The sequence below is a fragment of the Polyodon spathula genome, chromosome 53 (assembly GCF_017654505.1).
Source record: "Polyodon spathula isolate WHYD16114869_AA chromosome 53, ASM1765450v1, whole genome shotgun sequence".
Classification (NCBI taxonomy): domain Eukaryota; kingdom Metazoa; phylum Chordata; class Actinopteri; order Acipenseriformes; family Polyodontidae; genus Polyodon; species Polyodon spathula.
The window spans coordinates 1,120,748-1,147,729 of NC_054586.1; the positions used below are offsets into that span (position 1 = coordinate 1,120,748).

General features: G+C 44.5%; 1 protein-coding gene across 1 annotated transcript in view; it reads right to left on the reverse strand.

Moving 5' to 3' along the window:
* Window positions 1-24,092: 24,092 nt before the first annotated feature.
* Window positions 24,093-26,982, reverse strand: part of LOC121307153 (complement C1q-like protein 4) — a 28,744-nt gene continuing 25,854 nt past the window's right edge. The window contains exon 2 of the mRNA XM_041239290.1: window positions 24,093-24,627. Within this exon, the coding sequence (XP_041095224.1) occupies window positions 24,448-24,627 (180 nt within the window). The 3' untranslated portion in view covers window positions 24,093-24,447. The remainder of the gene's footprint in view (window positions 24,628-26,982) is intronic.

Genomic DNA, 26,982 nt, shown 5'->3' on the forward strand with positions numbered 1-26,982 from the left:
AAATTTGACATCATGACAAATACACTCGACTTTAGTTAGATTTTAATGTTCTTTCATCAGAAAATAAGGGGGGTTAAAGGTGTCTAGGAATATTATATTCAGATATACAACGTGCTTAAATCAGATACAGCACCTGCCGCTTCATGAGTTGCCAGAAAAAGTCCAAGATTACCATTGATAGATAGAAATACCGGCTGTGCACCAAACTCTCCCATTCTGTGCGTTACACAAAGACGCAAGTGTACCTGTACTAGAAACCTTCCCCCCTCTTAAAATAGATGCACCCTTACAGAAAAAAAAACCTTAATGTTGTAATTGTTAGTTTATGCAAGATAACACTATTTTCAATTCATACTTTTCTGTATTTATAATGTTCTTATTAAAATCCTAGTATCCCACTTTTTTTGTTGTTGTTTTTTTAAAGATACAGCTCTTAGGATATTTAGCCCTGTCATTTCCAGTGTAAAGTTACACAGATGTTGAGGCTGTTATATCCCAGGTGGGGGACACTGCTGCTGTACCCTTGAGCGAGGTGCTGTACACAGATTACTCCAGTCAACCCTACAGTATAAATGGGCACCAGAATTTGTATGTAAAAATATGTATGTATGTACCCCTGTAAGTTGCTTTGGATAAAAGCGTCAGCTAAATAAATAAGTTAGTGTTATTGTGATAAGATAATGTAACGTCCTAAAAAAAACCTGCTATATTGGTAGTTATCAATTAGAGCTAACTATAAATAACCTTTTTATAGCTGTGGTAGTTATACTTCATTAGAAATGATTATTGGTATTCACACCTGTCAATCATGAGGGTAGCATTAAAATAATTGGGTTTATTTATGTATGCATGTACAGTAGGTATTTATTTAATTTATTAATCTGACAATATCAAAAAGCCTGCGAGGGATGACTATTCACTAGCTGTCTGAGCTTCTGTATATTATCACCTTTCATTCAGGGTGTTTATTTAATGATCAAAAAACACAGCAGTTTTGTAAATCAACATTGTCACGTAACAGCTGTGTTTTGAATGTATTACTGGAACAAGTCAAAGTTGAAATAACAGCTAAACCCCTCTTCTCTATCTCCGCTCCTATCTGTTTACAGGGAATGAAGTTCCTTCCCTAGGCAGTGTGGCCTCCCAGTTCTGTGCTGCTGCTTGGAGTTTGCATGGGCGTGTCCGATCTAATCTTTCTGAATGGGTGTGGGGTGAACGGGCTGGCTTGTGGAGGCATCAGACCCAGAACAGCACGCACTACCGAGGGTGGAATGTGAGTGAAGTGCGCTGCTGCGCCGATTTATTGTAAAACAGAAAATAAAAAGGTTGAACAAAACAAAAACACTTGACAAAATAAACGGCGTGGTGGCCAAAGCAAATAGACAAACAAATAGACGAAACCAAACAAGGACCGCGCTGGCGCTCCCAACACGAGTTGCAAGTGTTTATATACCGCCTCTCTACCCTGTACCTCCTCACTGTACACCCAACCCCGAGTGATTGAAACGTGCCTCTATAATATACAGCTGTGCCGGGATTCGATTACTAATCAGTTATTCACTTGAATCCCAGCACGTGAACTAATTTGTGCATTCCCTGTGCTCACATAATTACACATTTTATCTGCACATGAAATGATTGTTCAATCCCCGTGCATAAATACATATTACAACGCTCGTGTTACAGAGCCCAATTTATATTCCATGCACCATTATAACCACATACAACAGACAACATGAGTCTCAGGCCAAGAACAGGGACTTCAAGGGGTTCCCGGCCGGTAATCCTGGCAGTGGAATGGTTGCTCTCTCCAGTCGTGCAGACCATAAGGGCAAGGCTGGCAGTACTATTGCTGACAACGGTGCAGGGCTCTCCGGCAGAGGAAAGGCTGCTTTTTCCCGCGGCCCTGCTTGCAGTGAAAAGGCTGACAGCGGGGTGGCACACTCCAGCAGCAGAAATGCTGCTATTGGCAATGATACTGCTGTCGGCAGACATGCTGACAGCGCTAACGCTGGCTCCTCCAACCCTAGCAAATCGCAGGGGGTCAGCAGCAAAAGGCCTCCAGGGCAGGCATCTCTCAGCAGTAGCGCACAGGCCTCCCCAGGCAGTGCAGGCTATATATATATATATATATATATATATATATATATATATATAACAGAGCAGGGAGGGGGTTAAAATCCTCCCTGCCAAACACACTTGCAAATGTGTGTGTAATTTCATTTAATTGTTTTACTGTTTTGGCAGTTGGCCCCATTATTGTAAATTAGAGCCAGCTGCCTATACTTGTTTTCTTGTTTCTCTGGGGCATAGAAACCCCAGAGTTAGTTCATTCAGGGCTGCTGCTGTGTGGAGAGCCTGACTGTGTGTTATTAATCTTACAAAAAGGTATTGTGAAACCTATTTTGTTGTAGTGTGAAACTGTATTGTATTTATGTCAGGTAAATGGCTTAGCCATCCTGCGAGCTAGTCAGGGGCCTGCATCATTGTTCAGTTAGTACTCGGAGTGGGAGGCAGGTTTTTGGTTGTTTATTTTGTTTTTTATTATTAAAAGTGTGCAGCAGCGTTGAATCTCCAGTTTTGTGTCAGGTCTCAATCATTTTAAAGGGGCAAACAGACCTTGGTGAGCGTGGCCGTGTTACGTATGGTGGCAGCGTGTGGGGGCGCCCCTAGAGACCAGAAATCAAAATGGAGTTTAAAGAATTGATCGCAAGGATCAATAAAAACACAGCGGAGCAAGAAGCAAGGAGCTGCCGACACCAGGAGGAGGCGGAGAGGCTGAGACTGTTAACTGCTCCTGTTCGGCTTTGATAGACGGCTAACACAATCCGGGAGGCCAGCAAGTGACTTTTGGATTATAAATAACATCGTCAGTACTTTGTCGCTGTATTGAGCACTGCATCTCCTCGACACCTGTGCCCTGCAAACCACTTTGCCACAGAAGGTCTTCACATAAATGTTTTGGAGCTGCGGGCAGGTCGTCTGGCCCTGAAGCACTTTCCCAGGCAGCTACAAGGAGACATGTGTTGATCCATACAGACAACACCACAGTGCCAGCTTACATCAACCACCAGGGGAGTCTTCGGTCTTTTGCTCTCAATCATATTGCCTGGAAGCTTTTACTATGGACTCGCCTGCTTCCAGTAGTTCACCTGCCAGGAATGAGAAGCCGGGCAGTGGAGCTTCTCTCTCGAAGAGGCCACCACAGTTCAGAATGGTGACTTCACCCAGAGGTAGGGAACCTTATCTGGGAGAAGGTCGGGTGCACTGGACCCCACAGTGAGGCCCATGGTAGATATACTGCAATACTGCAATTTTTTCAGGACCTTTTTGATAAAGGGAAATCTCACCTACTTAAGGTGGGACAACCAGGCTGTCAATGTGATTTGACCCTTGGAATGTGGGCTAATCAATAAAGTGGCAGCGACTGACAGGGGGATTCATGGCATAGCCTATGGCTTGTGTCACTCTGAAATCTACTTTATGTTGAAGAGAAATGCCCACACCCTTACTTGAGGTGGCACATCCAGACTATCAGTGTGATTCCCCCCTTAGACTGTGAATAGAATAGAATTGAATTGTGTAAATAAGTAACTACCTTCAGCCTCAAATCGTGAATAAGTAACTACCTTCAGCCTGATGAACAATGAGGAAGTCACAGGGTGTTTTCTTTAATGTATAGTGATTTGCATGCGGTGTGTTACTTTGTTCACTAATTTAATTGATTGATTTTGGTCACTTTGCATCTTAATTCTAGATTGTTTGGTTTATTTTGGGGATTGCTGTTGCACTTCTAGTATTTCATTTGCACATGGTGGGTTTTGGTATTCTTCTGGCTGTTTCACCATTCAGTGTAATTGGTTTCTGTCTTAGGATACCTGTTAGAACTGCTTTTGTTTCATTCTGTTTGTGTGGCTATTTATTTGAGTCTCATTTTGGGCTGTGTGTACACATTATTTAAACTGTACATTCCTTGGACTTCCATTTATTTGGAGGGTTCCTGTTTGCGGGGCTGTTACATTGATTATTGAACTCTAGAGGTTCCTCGTCTCCTCGGTATTGATAAGGGGTGGCGTAGTCAATCCAGACCATTAGGGGGCGCTACACTAAGGACGTTCTTAACTGCAGAATAACCTGGAGGTATACGAGGGCTGTCTGCATGTCACACTTACATTTTTACATAACCCTGGAGAAGCACCTATCCAGTTACGATGAAACTTTAAAAGCACGCTATTTATTTTGTTATAAAATAAAATTCAGAGGGTACTGTCTCCATGTGAATCTGCTGATATACATCCAGTACTTTGTGGAGCTTAGGCTGTGATCTGGGAAACAGTGGCCAATCCGATTTTATAGATCCAGGTCCAAATAAAGTATATAGAACGTCTGATTGGATGTTTTCCAGTGCTATAGATTCCTAGTGCCTAATCACTTCCTGTGCTGTAGGTCACACACCACTGGAGTGGCACTACAACCCCCAATCCAATTCTAAAGCCTTAGTTCTGATTCTTATTGACAGAGATGCAGCTCATCAGAGCAGAATTGAGACTCGCCTACAAGATACAATAGCAAGAAACACTGAAGAATGGACCAATCAATATTATGTTCAACTGTAATCTGGTCACAGTCAGTCAAAAGCTGCCTCCCCTTAATGTTTGTCAAGTGTGCTTTTCTGCGGCATCCACCTGGATCGATGAGAAGACACCGATATATGAGAAGTCAGACAGTCATCTGGGACGCTGTGATGTTGTAATTGAGCGCTGGAGCACGGAGAAGCTGTTTCAGTGATTCCTGGGCATTTTTGAGCTTGTGCCTGTTTTACACTTCTTTCTTAGTCCTGCAGAACCCCCTGCACTGGTTGCAAGGAGCTCACTGCGCTGCCTTTGCTGTGTTGTGTGCTGTCTGTGTTGCAGCAGTTTTTAAAACATATTTAACTTATTTAAAACATACATTTATTTTTAATTTACACATGTGCATCCAGTCCACGCTCCCTCCTGCAACAGTGCTGGTGATTGAAATAGGTGTGGGAACTGAAAACTAGCCTTGTTGCAGGAGGGAGCATGATCTGGAAACACTGCTGTACTTGGATGTTTTTTCTCTCCTGTTGAGAAATGCATTGCCCAGCTGAGGTATGAGTTATGATTATGGATCACAGTCAACAATGTGTTTAAAAATACAACCCTGTGATACGGCCAGCATGGCACACGGCACAGGTAACGTGATGCGCTTCCTGCAAACTTTGCAGGGGGTTCTGGAACAGGTCACACTCTTCCATTACATGCCTGTGATGTTGCAAATCGTTCTGCATTGCCAGAAAAGAAAGTTGATTGGCAGATCACTAGACAACGCTGATTGTATGGTAGTTAGGGGCTATGCTAATGTTTTAACAGGAAGAGAGGTGTCATTGTGCTGTAGTTAGGAGGGGCTATGCTAATATCTTTGGTGTCACGCATCATAAGAACCGTACAATAAATTAAACATGCATTTCTTTAAAAGTTGAGTTTACAATAACTTTGATAAATACAGAAACATTTCCATTTAATTCCACATTTAAGAAGGGACTTTAATTTAATTATTATTATAAAATACTCTACACATCGATGCAACAGAACATAGAGAACACAAGCAAAGGGTCTGCTGATTGTGTTCCACACAGAGTTCTGCATTCTGAGATTGCAATGTTTTTATAAGTGACTGGAGGTGTGTTCGTCGACTGTTTACAGGAATTGTAATAAATGAGCGTGCAAGCAGATTCCAGTGCTTTGGGATTGCGCAGGGAAGTCAGCTGTGAAACGATTGAAGCTGCTCTGAGTCTGATTTAGTCCTTCAGTGGTTTGTTTTGATATTGTGTAATTTCTTAACAAGTATTTTGTGTCTCAGTAAGATGATGATTCTTCAGTGTCTACCTAGAAACTGATGCATTTTAACACAAGGCACGTGCTCAATCATCACAATGGTAGTGGCAGATTTAGGTTTTTTAAATACTAAAGAACCCACTCAAAATGATTGCAAGAGAAATGTAAAAAAGCAATTCAAATGACAAGCAGTTTACTCTGTCTTCCACTAGGTGGCAATGAAGCGCCATCTTGATCTGCAGTTCAGTTGAATTCTGTTTGTGTTTCCTCAGTGAAGAGCAGTTTTTACCTGGAAATAAACCCTCCCTGTGCTTTACCATGCTCCCCTGTGGTAATGATGAGGTTGTATAATGCACTGGTGAGACCACGGTTAGAGGGTTCAGTTTTGTTCTCCACACCATAGAACACATTGTGCCTTGGGTAGAATACAGAGAGCTGAACACTGCTCCCCTGTGCTATACCCCCCTGCTCCCCTGTGCTGTACCCTGCTCCCCTGTGCTGTTCCCAGCTCCCCTGTACTGTACCCAGCTTTCCTGTGCTGTGCCCCACTGCTCCCCTGTGCTGTACCCAGCTTTCCTGTGCTGTACAAGCACAGGAAAGCTGTGCTTGTACATTGTAATTGTAAACAAGCTTTCCAATAATTAACCTGCACATAATTTACTGTACTCCTCTGGTATCTCTTGCAGAGTTAGATGCTCCTCTGCTATCTCTTCCACAGTTAGATGTTCCTCTGCTATCTCTTCCACAGTTAGATGCTCCTCTGCTATCTCTTCCACAGTTAGATGCTCCTCTGCTATCTCTTCCACAGTTAGATGTTCCTCTGCTATCTCTTCCACAGTTAGATGCTCCTCTGCTATCTCTTCCACAGTTAGATGCTCCTCTGCTATCTCTTCCACAGTTAGGTGCTCCTCTGCTATCTCTTCCACAGTTAGATGCTCCTCTGCTATCTCTTCCACAGTTAGATGCTCCTCTGCTATCTCTTCCACAGTTAGATGCTCCTCTGCTATCTCTTCCACAGTTAGATGCTCCTCTGCTATCTCTTCCACAGTTAGATGCTCCTCTGCTATCTCTTCCACAGTTAGATGCTCCTCTGCTATCTCTTCCACAGTTAGATGCTCCTCTGCTATCTCTTCCACAGTTAGATGTTCCTCTGCTATCTCTTCCACAGTTAGATGCTCCTCTGCTATCTCTTCCACAGTTAGATGCTCCTCTGCTATCTCTTCCACAGTTAGATGTTCCTCTGCTATCTCTTCCACAGTTAGATGCTCCTCTGCTATCTCTTCCACAGTTAGATGCTCCTCTGCTATCTCTTCCACAGTTAGGTGCTCCTCTGCTATCTCTTCCACAGTTAGATGCTCCTCTGCTATCTCTTCCACAGTTAGATGTTCCTCTGCTATCTCTTCCACAGTTAGATGCTCCTCTGCTATCTCTTCCACAGTTAGATGCTCCTCTGCTATCTCTTCCACAGTTAGATGCTCCTCTGATAAAGGGGGTGAGTCACAGTCAGGGCATGTTTGTGTCCTGGCTGTGCAGAGTCACCGATCTTTTCTAGTCTAGGCAAAATTGTCAAGGACTTTTTCTCCTCATTGCAGTACAGTGGACACCACTGGCAGACGCCTGGTGAGCTCAAGCTGACACCTGCAGGGCTGACCTTTTTCCTCCAGAGGACAGTAGCTTGCCAATATCTGAGAGACTGGGAGGGAGGGAAGCAGTGTGGCTCTAGTGGTTAGAGCTGAGGGACTGGGAGGGAGGGAAGCAGTGTGGCTCTAGTGGTTAGAGCTGAGGGACTGGGAGGGAGGGAAGCAGTGTGGCTCTAGTGGTTAGAGCTGAGGGACTGGGAGGGAGGGAAGCAGTGTGGCTCTAGTGGTTAGAGCTGAGGAGGGACTGGGAGGGAGGGAAGCAGTGTGACTCTAGTGGTTAGAGCTGAGGGACTGGGAGGGAGGGAAGCAGTGTGGCTCTAGTGGTTAGAGCTGAGGGACTGGGAGGGAGGGAAGCAGTGTGGCTCTAGTGGTTAGAGCTGAGGGACTGGGAGGGAGGGAAGCAGTGTGGCTCTAGTGGTTAGAGCTGAGGGACTGGGAGGGAGGGAAGCAGTGTGGCTCTAGTGGTTAGAGCTGAGGGACTGGGGGGGAGGGAAGCAGTGTGGCTCTAGTGGTTAGAGCTGAGGGACTGGGAGGGAGGGAAGCAGTGTGGCTCTAGTGGTTAGAGCTGAGGGCCTGGGAGGGAGGGAAGCAGTGTGGCTGTAGTGGTTAGAGCTGAGGGCCTGGGGTAGGATGGCTTTTTTTGTGTAAACGTTTTCCAATTTATGACGACATTGTGAATTATTTCGATGTTTTGTCAAATTGTATCCCCACAAGAGTTGATAACACAAACACACACACATCTACAGAGAGAATGGAGACTTATACATTCGCTTTAAATTCCTCTAGATGCACTGTGTCTTTTCACCGGGCTAAAGAAAAAAAAATCAATGCCTTCCCTCGTCTCATTTTAATCCGAACAGAAATTGTGAAAGCGCTTCTGTTCAGGACTGTGTGTGAGAGAAGAGAGAGAGAGAGAGAGAGAGAGAGAGAGAGAGAGAGAGAGAGAGAAAGGGAGGAAAAAGGCAAGTGTGTACGGATAATTAGCAGTTGACGATTCTTGTCTGGGATTTGGAAAATATTGATGCCTTCCTCGGATCAAACACACTGAAATCCCAGCGGCCCCTGATTTAAGCTTGATCCAAGTGTGCCAGAGAGACATTGATTTCTGTGGAATAATTCTATCAACTTATTCCTGGCTGAGTTTCAATGAAGTAGAAGGTGGGGGGGGGGGGGGGGGGGGGGGGGGGGGGGGGGGGGGGACAGGGGGGGGGGGGTCAGACAGGGCCCTTGTCATCAGTCAAGCAGCTCTGGCTGCTTAATAAGAAGGGAACACAGTGCTCCTGTAACATCCAATCAACTGACAATCCAGGAGGAGGCTGGATCCAAATACTGATCAGATGTGCTTCTACCTGGGTGAGATGAGACACACGTATACACACACACACATACATGCACACCCATACAGACACACACACACACACACACACACACAGACAAGCATGCACTGGCACACAAGGGAAGCTTGCTTCTGGAATGGAGGTGCGAATCCATTACCACACACAGACAAGCATGCACTGGCACACAAGGGAAGCTTGCTTCTGGAATGGAGGTGCGAATCCATTATTTTCCATTTATGGTTTTTGCTGGCTGTTTACTCTCACTTTGTATTTCTTTGGGAAGCATTGTTGGGCCACTCGCGGATAGGGTTCGAATTGTTGTGATATTATCAATAATTTGTTTAGTGTTGGTTATTGTACTGGGAAAATATTACTGATATTGTCATGGATGTGTCTGACAAAGCTGAAATATTCCTCTCTCTTCCTATGAGAGATGCTGCAGGGGGTGTATAGTCAGTACTGGTAATTAAACTGGCATTGGATCATTACTTGAGTAATTCAGCCCACCCTCTACTGTGTGACACAACAGTCATGTGGCTTTATTTAAAAAAGCCAAGGAGTCAAATGAAGACAGAGAGAGACTGGGAGAGATTTCAATCAGGATTCATAAAGCATCTGCATTATATTGGCTCAGTGCAAGCCTGCCCATTGTGGCGTGAGGGTGAAATCCAATATTGAAATGCTTGTGTTTTTAAGCTTAAGAGAGAAAGACCTTTCCTTGCGTCTGTCCAATCTTTATGTGAACCATCGCAGGGTGATAAAGATATTCTCTGACCAAGAATCGAGGAAGTAACTGTACTCCATTGTTTTCTAACAGGATAGAAAGGGAACAGAAGAGATATAATCTACAGTAATATAATACAATACTAGCAGTATTAGAGCCTAAACCATAGCCGAAGGGTCACGGAAGACACGCGTGTCCATGCACAATTGAGATTCGGTTGTAATCCAAAGGCAATATGTTTTTTTTACCAACATGGATGTTTTGAAATATGACATCTATTCTATAGACTCCTCCACCCTCTCGCTCTAGCTCTCTGTTGAAGGCTTCAGTCAATCCCCTGCTCTGCTCTAGATCCTCCTGTATTTGTTACCACAGGTCTCTAATTATAAGACTCTGAATCAGAGCTACCAGGGTTTGTTTGCTAGCGACAGTAAATCCTGACAAAGCCCTTTCATCACCATAGCCCTGACACCAGGATTACACAGGAGAGAGGGAAGAGAGGAGGGGCGAGAGGAGGAGAGAGGAAAGGAGAAAGAAGGAGAGATGAGGGGCGAGAGGAGGAGAGAGAGAGGAAAGGAGAGATGAGGGGAGAGAGGAGGGGAGAGAGGGGGGCACAGCTGGCTGGGAGAGCCTCCTAGCCAGGGAGTTGCCTGCACTGTGTCCTTCCCTTTACCCCAAACCCCAAGGCAAGCTTGAAGTTTTAAAGTTACAGAACTAAGTCTTGGTCTTGTATTTTGTTGGTTTTTATCACGCTTTTGAAAGATTTGTTATTAACTGTATTCATACAATTTTGTTTATTATCATAAGAATTGTTTTGCTGATGACAGAGGGGAGGGATATGGAAGGGGAGAGCGGAGAGACAGAAAGGGGAGGGAGATGGAAGGGGAGAGTAGAGACAGAAAGGGGTGGGAGATGGAAGGGGAGAGGGGAGAGACAGAAAGGGGTGGGAGATAGAAGGGGAGAGGGGAGTGACAGAAAGGGGTGGGAGATGGAAGGGGAGAGGGGAGAGACAGAAAGGGGAGGGAGATGGAAGGGGAGAGGGAAGGGGAGAGACAGAAAGGGGAGGGAGATGGAATGGGAGAGTAGAGAGACAGAAAGGGGAGGGAGATGGAAGGGGAGAGTAGAGAGACAGAAAGGGGTGGGAGATGGAAGGGGAGAGTAGAGAGACAGAAAGGGGTGGGAGATGGAAGGGGAGAGTAGAGAGACAGAAAAGGGTGGGAGAAGGAAGGGGAGAGGGGAGAGACAGAAAGGGGAGGGAGATGGAAGGGAGGGAGAGACAGAAAGGGGAGGGAGATGGAATGGGAGAGTAGAGAGACAGAAAGGGGAGGGAGATGGAAGGGGAGAGGGGAGAGACAGAAAGGGGAGGGAGATGGAAGGGGAGAGTAGAGAGACAGAAAGGGGTGGGAGATGGAAGGGGAGAGTAGAGAGACAGAAAAGGGTGGGAGATGGAAGGGGAGAGGGGAGAGACAGAAAGGGGAGGGAGATGGAAGTGGAGAGGGAAGGGGAGAGGGGAGAGACAGAAAGGGGAGGGAGATGGAAGGGGAGAGTAGAGAGACAGAAAGGGGTGGGAGATGGAAGGGGAGAGGGGAGAGACAGAAAGGGGAGGGAGATGGAAGGGGAGAGTAGAGAGACAGAAAAGGGTGGGAGATGGAAGGGGAGAGGGGAGAGACAGAAAGGGGAGGGAGATGGAAGGGGAGAGGGGAGAGACAGAAAGAGGTGGGAGATGGAAGGGAAGAGGGGAGTGACAGAAAGGGGAGGGAGATGGAAGGGGAGAGTGGTCAGTGAGAAAATCAAATGACAGATATAGAGCAAGCTCGAGGCACACACAGCAGAGTGGCTACAATGATGTGGAGAGACGGCTCAGCATCACACAACACTACTGTCACCTCCAAACCGCCCTGCCAGGGACTCTCTGCCTGAAGCTGGATCAGTACGGGCTTTCCTACCAGTAACGCAGACAGATCAACAAGGGTTTGCCTGGCTGAAAAGGACAGACCTTCCTAGAAGGCCGAGCCATACAGGCAACTAGAACTGAAAAAACACCTTAAAGTGCATGCTGCAATAGAAATAGTTCCATGCATTTCCATGCACATCTATTCATTATATAGGCCTCACTGTGCAAACATACATTTTCATTTTAAAGCATGCTATCCAGTACTACACAAAGTTTCAAATCTTTGTTTGCAAGCCAAGCTTTCAACCTGTACCCACCCCTTCACTGGTTTCTTTCCTGTCAATAACCAATCGGCTGCTTCCCCTGCTGACTGACATGCTTCTCAGCCAGTAACATGACCCAGAAGACATCGATGAGGTGAAATGACCCAGGGTGTGGAAACAGATAACCCCATAATAAGGCATAGAAACTGAGAGCTTCCTTTAAGCTAAAGTTATGTTCTTATGTTCTTATGTTCTTATGTTCTTATGATTTATGGAATTGTTTTTTTAGCTACTTGAACACTTTTCTAATTAACTGGAAGCACTAAGAATGATTGCAAATGTAGTTTTCAAACACTGTAATACTGTGAAAGACGCACATGGGCAGTCACCCTGTACTGATCAAAGAGGTGGGGCGGACGCTTTTCAGAATGGCTGATACGCTCCATTAAAAGAATCCGGAACACCTGACACTAATTTCTTCTTCCTGATGAATTAATGTTAGCATTTAACTGGAGTAAGTGGGGCTTGAATCATGATTTGATCAGGGATCAATAGGGATGTAAATGCTGGTTTATAATCGCATCTGAATTGCTGTACTGAGGAAAGTCCAAGAGGAATTGCAGCAACAGCCACGCAGATCATTTACTGACGAGCTAAGCATCACTTCTATCCAGGCCCGCTCCCTATGCTTATTTATCTCACCTTTTGAGTAACATGTTTTTTTTTTTTGTATTTATTGAAACCTCATGAAAGCTGTTCATTGTGCCCCGGGATGCAGTCTCGGAGATGTCTACCAGTGCTTAGAAGAGTTTATTACATTGAAAACACAGCAACGTTGAATTAAGCATAGTGAAAGTGTGGTAAAACAATGTAAGTCTGGTAAAGCCTAGAGAGGTATGGTAAAAAAAAGAGTTAAAAAAACATGGGTCCTGCAGCATGTCCAGCATCATATAACGATATGCTAACCCTCGGAGCATTGTCCCTACTTGACAAACAGCTGTATTGGTGTTAATACATTTCCCATTCAAAAAGGGCTGGAGGCACTGACTAAGGGAGAAACATTTCTCAAATGTTCTTTCAGTGTAAGGAAGACACTGACCATTTAATTAATGTAATCCAATGCCATGGAAGATCATTTGCAAACCCTTTGGCAGAGAGCTGAAGAGTGAAGGCAAACCCTGTACACCATCACGCCCTCCCCGACTTCTCAATCCTGTAATATAATATGCAGAGAAAGGCAGGATTGATCAAAGTGCTCAGAACATTTCTCTGATTTTCTTTACAGTGTGGATGAGAACAGCAGTCATGTAATCAAGTGTCGCTGTAAGCATTGCCATTGAAGATCATTTGGAGAATGAAGGCAAACCCCACACTCAATCACACACTCCCTGACCTCTCAATCCTCAGTGAAAGGCAGGATTTATTAGTCTGCTCAGGATGGATTTTATTACACTCATAACAAATTAATTGTTTTACTTTCCTGCTCTTTTCAGCTCTCTGCCAAAGAGTTTCCGCTCTGGATTCAGGTCAGGGCTTGCAAAGCACATTGATTTTTTTTTTTTTTTTTAATCAGTTGGATTTCTGTGTGAGCGTGTGTGTTTGAAAGTGTCTCAAAGCTACTGCAATAATTAGTGATGGGGAAGAGGAATCTTACACGAGTAAAGTCCAGTAAGAGCAGATAGTGAGCATGATAAATGGATGAGAATGATTTCAAATAACAGCAATTACAAAAAATGTGAATACTGTTACCTATAAGAGTAAAATCAAACACAAGATACAGGAAGTAGTTATAGTTAGGAGCAGTAGCTGAATGGTGCAAGGTGTGGAGCAGTGCAGTGCGAGTACAAGCTGATGCAAGCACTGGTACAATTGGGTGCCATATAGTCCAGTATAGTGGAGAGATGTGAGGTTTACAGATGCTGTCTGAACAGGTGTGTCTTGAGGAGGCTCTGGAAGGTGGTCAGGGACTGAGCAGCCCTGATATCCTTGGGCAGGTCGTTCCACCACCGAGTGGCAAGGGTGGAGAAGGAGCGGGCTCTGGAAGCGGGGGAGCGCAAGGGGGTACAGCTAATCTGCTGGAGGTGGAGGGGGCGAGAGGGGGTATAGGGAGAAATAATAGTCTGGAGATAGGAGGGAGCAGAAAGGTCAAGACAGCGATAGGCGAGTACAAGAGTTTTGAATTGGATGTGAGCGCGGATAGGGAGCCAGTGCAGAGAGTGGAGCATTGCTGCAGCGTGGGAGAAACGAGGCAGGGAAAAGACAAGGCGAGCTGCAGAGTTTTGGATGAGCTGGAGCGGGCGGATAGCAGAGGCAGGGAGGCCGGCCAGGAAGGAGTTGCAGTAGTCAAGGCAGGACAGTACCAGGGCCTGAACTAGGAGCTGCGTGGAGTAATCCGTGAGGAAGGAGCGAATTCTGCGTATGTTGTTGAGGAAGAAGTGACAGAAGCGTGCCAGAGTAGAGATGCGTTGAGAGTAGGAGAGGGAGGGGTTGAGGGTGACGCAGATGTTCTTGGTGGATGAAGAGGCAGAGAGGGTGGTGGATTCAAGAGGAATAGAGATAGAGAGGTCAGTGGTGAGGGAGGAAGAAGGGAGAAGAAAAGGAGGGCTGATTAGGAGAGGTTGAGTGTGAGATGATGAGAATGAATCCAGGAGGAGATGGCTGAGAGGTTGGTAAAGAAATGGAAGGAAATGTCGAAGTCAGAGGGGGGAAGGAGAGGAAGATTTGAGCATTGTCAGCATAGAAATGATAAGAGAAGCCATGGGAGGAGCTGAGGGGACCCGGGGAGCAGGTGTAAAGAGAAAACAGTGGTCCCAGGACTAAGCCTTGGGGGTCGTCTGTCGAAAGAGAGCAAGAGGCAGAGCGTGAGCGACGCCAGCATACCAGAATGTGCAGTTGGAGAGGTAGGAGGAGAACCAGGCAAGAGCCGTCTCGGAGAGTCTCAGGTCAGCAAGGGAGGACAAGAGGATAGAGTGGTTGACTGTGTCAAAAGCTGCAGAGAGTTCATGGAGAATTGGGACAGAGGAGAGGGAGGTGGCACGGGCACAGAGTAGAGAGTGACAGAGAGAAGAGCAGTTTCAGTGGAGTGTGCTGGGATAAATCCAGATTGGAGAGGGTCCAGCAGAGAATGTGTTGACAGGAAAGCAGAGAGCTGGCGATGTACCACTCACTCAAAGGTTTTAGAGAGGAAAAGGAGAAAGAAGACAGGATGGTAGTTCTGGAGGGATGAGGGATACAGAGAGGGTTTTTTTAGGATGGGGTGATGCAGGCCTATTTGAAGGCAGAAGAGAGGAGAAGAGAAGAGAGGAGATGAAAAAAAGTAGAGCAGGGGCAGCAGCCTGGAAGAGGTGAGTGGGGAGGGGGTCCAGAGCACACAAGGTGGGTTTATGGTTCTGGATCAGGGAGCACAGATTTTATTCTTAATACAAGGGCGGTAAAATGTGACCGACGTGTACCTGGGTAACAGATATCCGAGTGCTGACTGTATTGTCATGGTCTGTTTTCACCTGAGATAAACTTTTGTTTCCCAGCGCATTAGATCATTTGATGGCACAGATTCATGTTAACTTGTGATCCATGATGTGTGCTACATAAAACGCTTTATCTTTTCGGTCTGCTCAGCTTATTCCAACATCAGTATCTGCCAGACAACCACCGTTTTAAAAAGGTCGGATATTTCCCTGTAGAGGAGGATATTTCTTCTGTGGAAGACTGTTAAAAAACTTAATTAGCAATATCAAAAGGAGCGTTCATGCTGATGCCAAAACATACATTTTCACCCAGTGCATTTTGTTTCATAGTACAGTTTAAAATGATTGAAGTTCTAAAAGAATCATTACCTGACGGATATAAATGTGCCATGCTAGGCTTTGCCCAGCACCGCCCTGCTGGTGAATATATTGAGGTTAGAAGGGTTATTCACATGCTCTCGGACCTGCTGAGGAATGGCTATGACTCTGCCAAGGTCACAAGCCACCTTCATTGGGTGATCTCAGTTTACCCGCTACAGCAGCCGTTCTTCGGGTAAAACGATGTTCAACGATTGACGGCAGTAATTGTATTTTAGTATAATTATTTATGTATGTTCAAGAAAATGTAAGACACTTGTTAGAAGCGTACAGTTGATCATCAGATGCGCTTGTAAACGTGTTTCGATTCATGCAGAGAGCGGCTTGTCTTTGCAGAGATGGTTAATGCTTCTGTCAATCTACATCTATGGCCAAAGGTTTTGCATCGCAGAATGAACGCATTTTGCTTCATGAAGCTGAATGAAACCTGCTGAATAATGTTACGTTAACTTATTGAAGTCCATACTGCTGTGTGGTTTTCCATATACTTAACGAAATACTGTCAAAAATAGAAAAGTGTGACATTTTGAAATCTTACATGAAATACTGCGCCGCTATTATGGCTTCCAGTAGACTTTTGCAACCTCATTTTGTAGTTTCTTTGATTACATGATGTTAAGTAAAAGATCTAAGTGATGTTAGTTGTTTTGAAGTATGTAATCCTAATTGCAGGTGCTCCTAACCCTTTGCCCCTAGCTGTGCATGGCAAGTTTGATGAGTTTCACAAATCTTTCCATCGCTGTGTTTCCTTGCTTGCAGAATCTTGTTTTTCTGGAGGGACTAATTAGTGTACATCACAAAACAACACACAATTTAACATAGTTGGCAGCCTCTCTCTCTCTCTCATTTCAATTCAAATAAGCTTTATTAGCATGACAGGATGTTCTCGTACTGCCAAAGCATTTAAGCACAATTGAAAACAATAATAACACACACACATACATGAACACATAAAAATCTTATTCCCAGTACATATGAATTGAACATGATCCCAGTATAAACAAACAGATTCTGCTTTATTTTGGACAGCATTTTTTGCATTGTTTAGCAGATGCTTTTATCCAAAGCGACTTACAGAAATTAAACAAAATGTAAAAATGATAAATTACAAATTTTAAAATGTTTCTTATAAGAAAGAAAAACAAGGATATGGCTATGGAGTGAAATGACAGATGAAAAGGCACAGCAGACATATAAAATCAAATGAAGGATTAGAAACATTTCAGATACACAACTAACTAATGAAATAACACAACACAGAAACACCCAGAAGAGCCTGTGTCCTTTCCAGCTGTCGCTCACACTGGCAGGGAAGATGAATCCGTAGCAGTCCTTCACCGGAGGTGTGTGATGGATAATTTACACACACACACACGCACAGACACACATTATATATACACACTGCTGTGCAAAAGTCTTAGACATGTTGCTTTTTCCTACTCTGGTGCATTATGAGCATCAATAATACTCAAAGCCTTCACTAGTGTTTTCTACTATTATAACAACCTTGACTTGCATAAAGGAGGAAAAACATTGAGGGAAATCACTTGATTTTCAAGGTGTGGTATCCGAAGCATAATCAACAAGTACACAGAAACATAACTTGTAATTGACAAGACCAGGGCTGGAAGAACCAAAAAGCTGTCTAACAAGGATGCGCAATACTTGAAGATAATATCCTTTTAGAAAGAAGACAAGCGTTGAAAACAGAACTGGCAGAAGGCTCAGGTGTCGTCATCCATCAAATCGACAGTACAAAGGTCACTCTTGAAATCAGCACATAAAGGATGTGTTGCAGTAAGAATACCTCTGTTAAGAAAGGGGAACGAGACTAAAAAGCTCAAATATGCACAAGAACACGGGAATTGAACTATGGAAAAATGGTCAAAGGTGCTTTGGACTGTTGATGGATGGACAACGACACCTGTGCCTTCAGCCAGTTGGATTCTTTTTATTAAACAGTGACATTAGCTAGCTATGTGTGTAAATTAGAGTTTGATGGTGCTATATATATATATTTCTAAATAATTGTTAAAGCATACGTTTCACCAGTTAAACAGGAGAAATATGCAAGGTTGTGATAATCTGTTATTAAAAGAAAACAAATAGATAAATTAATGCTTCTCTGTTATTCTTACTGATAAAACAAGGAAGCCGCTTCTTGGATCATGGTAACGTTATTTGCTCCTGGGTTTTTTTTTTCCATAGTTAGAATTTTCATAAAGTAATAATTCTCTGCCTATTATGTGTTCATTTTTAGCGTTCGTGAAACCAGGGTTAAGATTATGACAAAATAATCTCTGTGACAGATTAAATTAGGGTTTTACACACTGAATAAATGTTATATCCTGTCAGGTCATTGCCTGCCATCTTATACAATCGTAATGTTTTTTTAACAGTCATTTAATTTTAATATTGGTCTATAAAGTAAACTTCATACCTTGAAATTGTGTCCACGTTGTTCTGTACTGTAGGTATTTGTAGTCCACTGTCCAATCACAAACCTCAGCCTGTCGGGAAGCTCTATTAACAATGCTTTTTGCTTTATGAAAGATACTAATAATGCACATGTTAATAAAAAAACTAATACCGTAATTATGAATGTGTTCACTCAGGGTCGGTCATATAAACTGCAGCGTAAGGTATCGGAAAATAGCTACTGCCTAAAATAAACTAGTAGCAAATTAAATTTTGGGTAGCAAAATGCTACCAAATGTACGTTAACTTTGAGCCTTGTACACATATACACACATATGAACACACACATATATACATACTTACACACATATTGTGAGATAGCAAGGAGGGGGTTAAAATCCTTCCCTGCTAAAAACCTTGTGAGAATAAACATTTGGGTGTTATGGGGTTTAATTGTGTAATTGTTTTATTGTTTAGTAATCCCCTGCACCTGGTGGTAATTGTAAATTAGAGCCAGGTGCAGGGTATTTGAGAGAGGCAGCCAGTCTGTTCCGGGCGGCTGCTGAGAGAAGAGCCCGACTGTGTGAGTGAGCAGTTGTATTGAGGTATTGTGTGAGGATGTGTTTTTGAATGTTTGTGGCAGGTAAACGGTTTAGCCGTCCTGCGTAATAGTTAGGTTCCTGTTTATGTTTAGTGAGTGCTCCAAATAGGAGCTAGGTGTTTGTTTTGTGTTTATTAAAAGTGCGTGTGAGCGCTGTTTCAGTAGAATCCTGTGTGTTGGGTCGTGATTCAGAAGGGAGAAGAACCCGTGAGAGCCTGTGTGGCGAGCAAAAAGGTGACAATATGTACACACAGAACTGCCAACAGTAACATGGCAGCTGTGTTCACTGGTCACTGTGAAGAGACTGCACACTGGCCCTCAGTCTGTGACTGGCAGACACGCACTGGGAAGCTGTCTCTGCTGTCTGCCCTGGCTCTCCCAGTAGTTTCTTAGTCAGGCAGGTTTATGAATTGGGTCATCTGACTCGAGAATTTAAGGACATATTCGTCCCTTATTTCAGTGTATTTGGAGCAAGATAACAAAGTCTCTCTCTCTCTCTCTCTCTCTCTCTCTCTCTCTCTCTCTCTCTCTCTCTCTTGTGACTGAATAGGCACAGAATTAATTTCAATAAAAATAAAAGCTGTATAAAATAACATCGTACGATTTTGTTTAGTCCTTTATTAAGAGAATTAAGAAGTGGGGATTGTGAGCGACTATAAACTTTTTATTGTTATGTTCGAATGGACTCCTGGCTATCTATTAGCCGCTATAATAACGACCCCTCGGTGGTTTTTTTTCATTCCTCCTGCAGTTGTCCTTCGTGTATTTCTGGTCGCTCTGAATGCTGTGAGCACACAGGGTAATGGCTTGTTTGTCAATAGTGTTTAACAGAAGCATGTACAATCTCTAACATCACTACTTGACAACTCCCTGGAGCTTGCAGCTATACTAATAGCTTCTCCTATGAAAGATTCCACACAGTTTCTCTGCCAAGATGAGAAGAAGCCATAACAGCAAAGGACACTATCTCTTTATCGTGTACTGTGATGTATCCATCAAATGAATAATAAAGGGATCAGATTGCATTTCAGACAGAGCATCAACTGCCTGACTAAGACAGAAGTTGTTTCATGTTTAATGGAACTAGCATAGGGTATCGTTTCAGAATGTGTCTTTTGCCACATTCGTTTGTCTTTGTGTATCAAATCCTATCAAAACTTTTTTGTCTTCATTTTCTTTCTGTTTTATAACAGGTTCGGATTAGTGAGTCTGATGTATATAACAAACACAAGAGCATGTGTAAAATGTGCAGTATAAGGGTATGCTTGCTGTCATTTCTGAAGCCACCTGCTGAACACTTCTCCAGTTAACTGAAACAGGCATCCCTTCTGCTTGATTAGTTATCAAGGGTATTAAAAGATCAGATTCTATATAGGGTTGAAATCCTGTATACCTGTGGTCTGCCCCCTAGCCTTGCTGTTAGCTCACACCTGGGGTCCTAGCCTTGCTGTTAGCTCACACCTGGGGTCCTAGCTCACACCTGGGGTCCTAGCCTTGCTGTTAGCTCACACCTGGGGTCCTAGCTCACACCTGGGATCCTAGCCTTGCTGTTAGCTCACACCTGGGGTCCTAGCCTTGCTGTTAGCTCACACCTGGGGTCCTAGCCTTGCTGTTAGCTCACACCTGGGGTCCTAGCCTTGCTGTTAGCTCACACCTGGGGTCCTAGCCTTGCTGTTAGCTCACACCTGGGGTCCTAGCCTTGCTGTTAGCTCACACCTGGGGTCCTAGCCTTGCTGTTAGCTCACACCTGGGGTCCTAGCCTTGCTGTTAGCTCACACCTGGGGTCCTAGCTCACACCTGGGATCCTAGCCTTGCTGTTAGCTCACACCTGGGATCCTAGCCTCGCTGTTAGCTAACATCTGGGGTCCTAGCCATGCTGTTAGCTCACACCTGGGGTCCTAGCTCACACATGGGGTCCTAGCCTTGCGATTAGCTCACACCTGGGGTCCTAGCTCACACCTGGGGTCCTAGCCTTGCTGTTAGCTCACACCTGGGGTCCTAGCCTTGCTGTTAGCTCACACCTGGGGTCCTAGCCTCGCTGTTAGCTCACACCTGGGGTCCTAGCTCACACCTGGGGTCCTAGCCTTGCTGTTAGCTCACACCTGGGGTCCTAGCCTTGCTGTTAGCTCACACCTGGGGTCCTAGCCTTGCTGTTAGCTCACACCTGGGGTCCTAGCTCACACCTGGGGTCCTAGCCTTGCTGTTAGCTCACACCTGGGGTCCTAGCTCACAGCTGGGGTCCTAGCCTTGCTGTTAGCTCACACCTGGGGTCCTAGCCTTGCGGTTAGCTGGCATGTTTGCAGTCTTGAAGGCTGCAGCTTTGCATCCCACTCTCTTACAACTTACCAATTATTGGAATTATTTGTATATTAAAAATACTCCATAAGCTCTGATGGTGCCCACCTGCCTGGCGCACTCTGCAGGGTGAGCTCGATAACTGCCTTGATCGTGAACCAATCTGCACCAAACTTTCATCCCACCCCCGTAGCCCTATGCAGCTACAGCCCCACGCTCTGCATCACCTAGAATTGTAGGATTGAGACATAATTAAAAAAACTATATGAACATAATTTAGATCTTTTATTTTACATCATATATACAAAGAAACTACAAAATTATATCACAAGAGTCTACCGGAAGCAATACTTGTAGCACATTATTTCATGTTAGATTTAGAAATGTATTATTTTTTTTTTAAAAAGGCTGTTTTTCGTTAAGTATATGCGTCATTCAACATGCGCTTTATTAAGCAAAATTAGTTCATCCTATTGGGTGATGCAAAACATTTGGCCAGAGCTGTAGACGTTTCAGATTGCATTGGTCTATAATCCGATAAACAAATATTTGTAACACTTCAGGTGCTGTGGGACTGTTATGTTTAGAGGAGCACATGTATGTGCATGTAGCAGGGCAGGAGAAAAACCCTGCACATAATAAAAAGGGGCGGGGCAAAGCCCTGCTGACAAAATGCATTGCTTATTTTGAACAGGTGACTGTATTATGATTTAAAAGTGATGTTGTATTAATATGAAGATCAAAATCAAAAACCAAACCGAAAGTGAAAAGAATAGTAAGCAATCATGTGTCACGTTTTTTATTCAGGCTGCAATTTATAGTTGACAACCTTATTTTTTGATACAGGGTTGTTATATCTTACTGTTATTGTCATGCATTTCCTGTGACCGCAACTATTCTGGAGCAAAACTGGACCCCAGTGACCAGAAAGAGGCAGTGCTACTAACTTCATTTTTAATTTGTTTTATTTATAGTGCCCAATTATTTTACCCCCCCAATTTGGAATGCCCAATCATTTTTCTCCTCACCGCAGCAATTCCCCACACAGGTTCAGCGGGCGTCCTCTGATCCCACGACCGAGCCAGCTTCCTTTTTTACACCCAGGAACTTGAGAGCCGATGCTAGTGAGCTACCGCCCTCTGGAGGACAAAGGCCAGCCCTGCAGGTGTCTGAGCGCACTGGGTGCCTGGCCAGCAGGGTTTGCTCTAGCGTGACGAGGAGAAACAGTGCCTGCCGATTTTGAGCCTCTAGCCAACGGGAACGCTAGAGCCAATGCGACGCTCCACATGGAGTCCTTAGCAAAGACCAGCAACCACACGAACCAGAGCTTCCCTGACTGTATGTCCCCTGCACACCCTGCAGCTGTGCCTTTACCAGGAGAGCCACTCTGGATCCCACTAACTTCATTTGTGAGAACAGTAAACTTGTCTAACCCTTCATCGCTTGGGACTGGAAAACTGTGCCGGACGACAATGGGCTGGTTTACAGAGGTTCTGTAAATCTATTACAAGACTTTAAAAAGGATAGAAATGACAAACTATCTGAACTCTTTGAAAATCTCTATCACAGTGCATGCTGTTGCAGTAGTGTTCAGATGTACCCTGTAATCCAAGGATTGTACTCATTTTACTGTCTCCTTTATGTAAACAAGGATTTTACTGTCGATGCACCAAACATATGGGACATGTGCATTACACGCAACATACTTGATTATAAACTAGCATGACTTACATTGATTTACATTGACTTTAGGCAGGCAAGATTCTAGAATAGACAGCTTGTGGATTGTATAGAGGATCACACCTTCATTTCAGTTGGGATTTGATCAGGACCCAGACATGATACAGAATGCCAGTTTGTAGAGAGGCTGGATTAGACAGGTTTTACTTACAAGCATTTCATAATGAGGTGAACGAATCCAGACACACACACACATAGACTGCTTGAAAACAGACACAATCAATCAATCTGTGTTTAATAAATGTCACTGTATTATTATAGACTGCTATTCATGAAACAGATCTAAGTACGTTATGTGATAATAACTCTGTAATAAGCATATCTGTGTACAGATGCAGTGGTGTGCTTGGCTTCAGTCACTATGTAATAACATTGTCATACAATGGAATGTGTGATAAGGCAGTTTGGAAAGTCTCTTCATTGACTCCAGTATAAAACCACACTTAGGGCAGATCACAACTAAACACACACAGATCTCCCAAAAGGCCTGCAATAGTGCCAGTGGTGGTGATGTGAACATTGCAGGGCTCCTTGTTTGGAACACGATCATGCATTGCAGTGAAATGGGGTCGGGTCTGGCTCAGTGGAAGACCCTGGTTCAATGAACGCCATTTCTCTTTTATAAAGTGCTTTGATGGCTGTGTGTTCAAGTACAGGCTGCCCTTTCATTCCATTCAACACCAGGACCCCTATAGGCTAACCATCTCTTACAGCTTGTTCCAGGTGACCAATCAAAAAAGATCAAAAAGCCAGAGAATTCGATGTATGATAACACTTGTGCTTCTTGATAATGTTAACAGGTGTTTGTAAGAACCATGCCATCAGTCTGTTCTCTCTCACCCTTGGGCTTCGCCCTTGCTGTGGTCTTCCAGGGCAGCTTCGGACTCGAGGAGGTGAAATAAAGATTACAAGGAAAACTTCTGCCTGTAAATGAGAGCTCGGCTGCCAGGTCACAGGGAATCTCAAACTGGGAAGGCTTGGAAAGATACAACATCAAACAGCTTTCTGGTTAAGGGGAGGACAGTTTAAATAAATCACAATTAGGGGTAAAAATACTTAGAAATAAGATGTTTTCAGTATCTTTTTCATGAAATCCTCTCATTTTGTATTAGATAAATATTCATAATATAGGAATATGTTTTTCTAAAATATAGTACATATGAGAATCTGAGAGCCAGCTAGTTCAATATAGTCTAGTATAGAGAACTCAGTGCTGTACTGGGGATCTGAGAGCCAGCTAGTTCAATACAGTCTAGTATAGAGAACTCAGTGCTGTACTGGGGATCTGAGAGCCAGCTAATTCAATACAGTCTAGTGTAGAGAACTCAGTGCTGTACTGGGGATCTGAGAGCCAGCTAATTCAATACAGTCTAGTATAGAGAACTCAGTGCTGTACTGGGGATCTGAGAGCCAGCTAATTCAATACAGTCTAGTATAGAGAACTCAGTGCTGTACTGGGGATCTGAGAGCAGCTAATTCAATACAGTCTAGTGTAGAGAACTCAGTGCTGTACTGGGGATCTGAGAGCAGCTAATTCAATACAGTCAAGTACAGAGAATTCAATTATATACTGGGGGTTAAAATAGCCAGTTTGTTCAATAGAGTACAGAGAAAATAATTTTTTATAATTTAATACTTTAAAAAGGGACAATTTATCAAGGTATTAAATGTATCATGCCCCCCCACCCCCAGTCCAATCCAACCCAGTTCATTCCAGTGAAGTTGATTCAAGTCCAGTCTAGTTTGCTTGCCTGGTGCTGCTGCACACTGCTGCTTCCCTGCCTGCTTTTCTGGATGGTGTTGTAATGTCTGGAGTGTGAAGCAGGGCGGGGCACTCAATCTGGGTAGATCAGGAAGCCAGAGAAGGTGCTGTACTTGTTGGTGTTGCCCCCGTGCACTTTGCCCCCGTCCAGCTGCACACAAACCTCGTCCCCCACATCCAGGTGCAGGATGACGCTGTTGGAGGCGTAGTCATAGTTCTGATCAGCATCCTGCGCGATAGCACTGGCCCTGACCTGCACAGAGAGAGACAGAGAGAGAGAGAGAGAGGGTAAGAGATAGGAAGGAGATAGACCTGCACAGAGAGAGAGAGAGAGAGAGAGAGAGAGAGAGAGAGAGAGAAGGCATAGAGGGTAGGGAGAGGGAGGGAGAAATTAAATTTCTGCTCTACGCAGATGACCTGGTCCTGCAGTCGCCCAATGAACAGGGGCTACTGCAGAGCTTGGCACTGCTAGAGCAGTACAGTCAGCCCTGGGCTCTGACAGTGAACAAAATTACGATCTTCCAAAAAAAGGCCAGATCTCAAAAAAGCAGGGACGACTTCACTCTACTGAACACCACCCCAGAACACATCAAACAATATATATACCTAGGCCTGCCCATCACTGCATCAGGGCGCTTGAACCTGGCAGTGAATGCACTAAAAGAAAAAGCCTGCAGAGCTATTTACGCCATCAAAAAATAAATACACCTGTCTGAATCTGTCTAAAAATATTTGAGAGTGTTATCCAGCCCATTGTGCTATATGGAAGTGAGGTATGGGGTCCAGTCAGTCAACAAGACTACACAACATGGGATAATCATGCAGTAGAAACCCTGCATGCTGAATTCTGCAAACACATGTTGCAGGCACAGAGAAAAACACCAAACCATCCATTAAGGGCTGAATTAGGCTGCTACCCACTGCTTACCAACATGCAAAAAAATAGCACTCAAATTCTGGATGCATTTAAACAGAAGAGAGCCAGACTCTCTCCAGTACAAGGCTCTGCAAACCCAAGAGCTCTGCCCAGAAAAGAGTCCCCTCGGCCAGCTGGTCACTACACTAACCCACACTAACACTAACCAGCTTCAGGACAGCACTGCCAGTCAGAGTCAACCAAGCTGTAACACAAATCAAAAACTCCTACCTGGAACATTAGGACAAAGAAACAACAACCCCAAATAAGCTTGGGTTAAGAGACTTTACTGCAGCAGAATATCTCTTCACTGTCAGAGATACAGAGCAGAGTCAGATCCTGACCACGTACAGACTCGGTGACCACAGCCTGGCCATTGAAAAAGGCCGACACACACAGACCTGGCTGGCCAGAGAGCAGGCACTGTGGTCACTGTGAGACAGGAGAGGTCGAGACAGAGAGGCACTTTCTCCTACACTGTGTGAAATACTCCCAAACAAGGACCAAACTCCTTAAAAATATGACTAAACTGGCATTGCTTTCTATCACTACTTTGCGTTGCATTCTATATTCTAGTGGTCATTATTAGTATTGCTATTAATATCATAATCATCATCAATGTTATTTTTATTGTTATTGCAAATACATTGTACCGTAATTGCTTTGGCAACACTGCTGATGTCTGTCATGCCAATAAAGCATTGAAAATTGAGAGAGAGGAGGCATAGGGAGGGAGAGGTAGGGGACAGACAAAAGAGAGACCGATGAGAAAGGGGTAGAGGTAATTAAGAGAGAGTGAGATGCAGGAGGGAGAAGAGGCAGGGGAGGAGAGGAGGAGGGGGAGAGTAAAGATAGCAGACAGTCTGGAAAGACCTACAGAAAAGCAACACAACACCATTTGGGTCTGATTGTAATCTCAGTGCATTACCCTGAGGAAACCCAGCCTGGCAGAAGCATTTGAACACAATGGCAACAAATATTACAAATGTGACCGTTCTACCAACTGCAGGATCATATCAGTGCAGCTTTCCTTGTGCAACTGCTGCTCTTAATGCTGAACATTATTGCAGGGATAGAAAATCACAACCAGTTCTGGGTTTTAGAACTACCCTCAATGAAGGGAGGGAGATAATGAGCCCAGGGCGGGATGCAGGGCTAGTGTGATCTCCTCTCCCTCAGTCAGGGGGTGGGGAGAGGGACGGAGGGAGGGAGATACTGAGCTCAGGGGGGTGGGGAGAGGGACGGGGGAGATAGATACTGAGCTCAGCAGGGCTAGTGTGATCTCCTCTCCCTCAGTCAGGGGGTGGGGAGAGGGACGGAGGGAGGGAGATATTGAGCTCAGGATGGGGAGCAGGGCTAGTGTGATCTCCTCTCCCTCAGTCAGGGGGTGGGGAGAGGGAGGGAGGGAGGGAGAGAGATATTGAGCCCAGGATGGGGAGCAGGGCTAGTGTGATCTCCTCTCCCTCAGTCAGGGGGTGGAGAGAGGGAGGGAGGGAGATATTGAAAAAGGGAGAATAGCAGAGCCCTCTCTGCCTCACTTACCTTTTCCTCTCTCTGCAGTTTTTTTACAACCCTCCCGACAGCTTTCCTCATAAATCACAGCCCAGTTGTAAATTGGCACAGCTGATTAAGCGTTACGATTAAATGACGTTTTTTAAATGTTAATTACGGGGAGACGTTTATGACTTATTT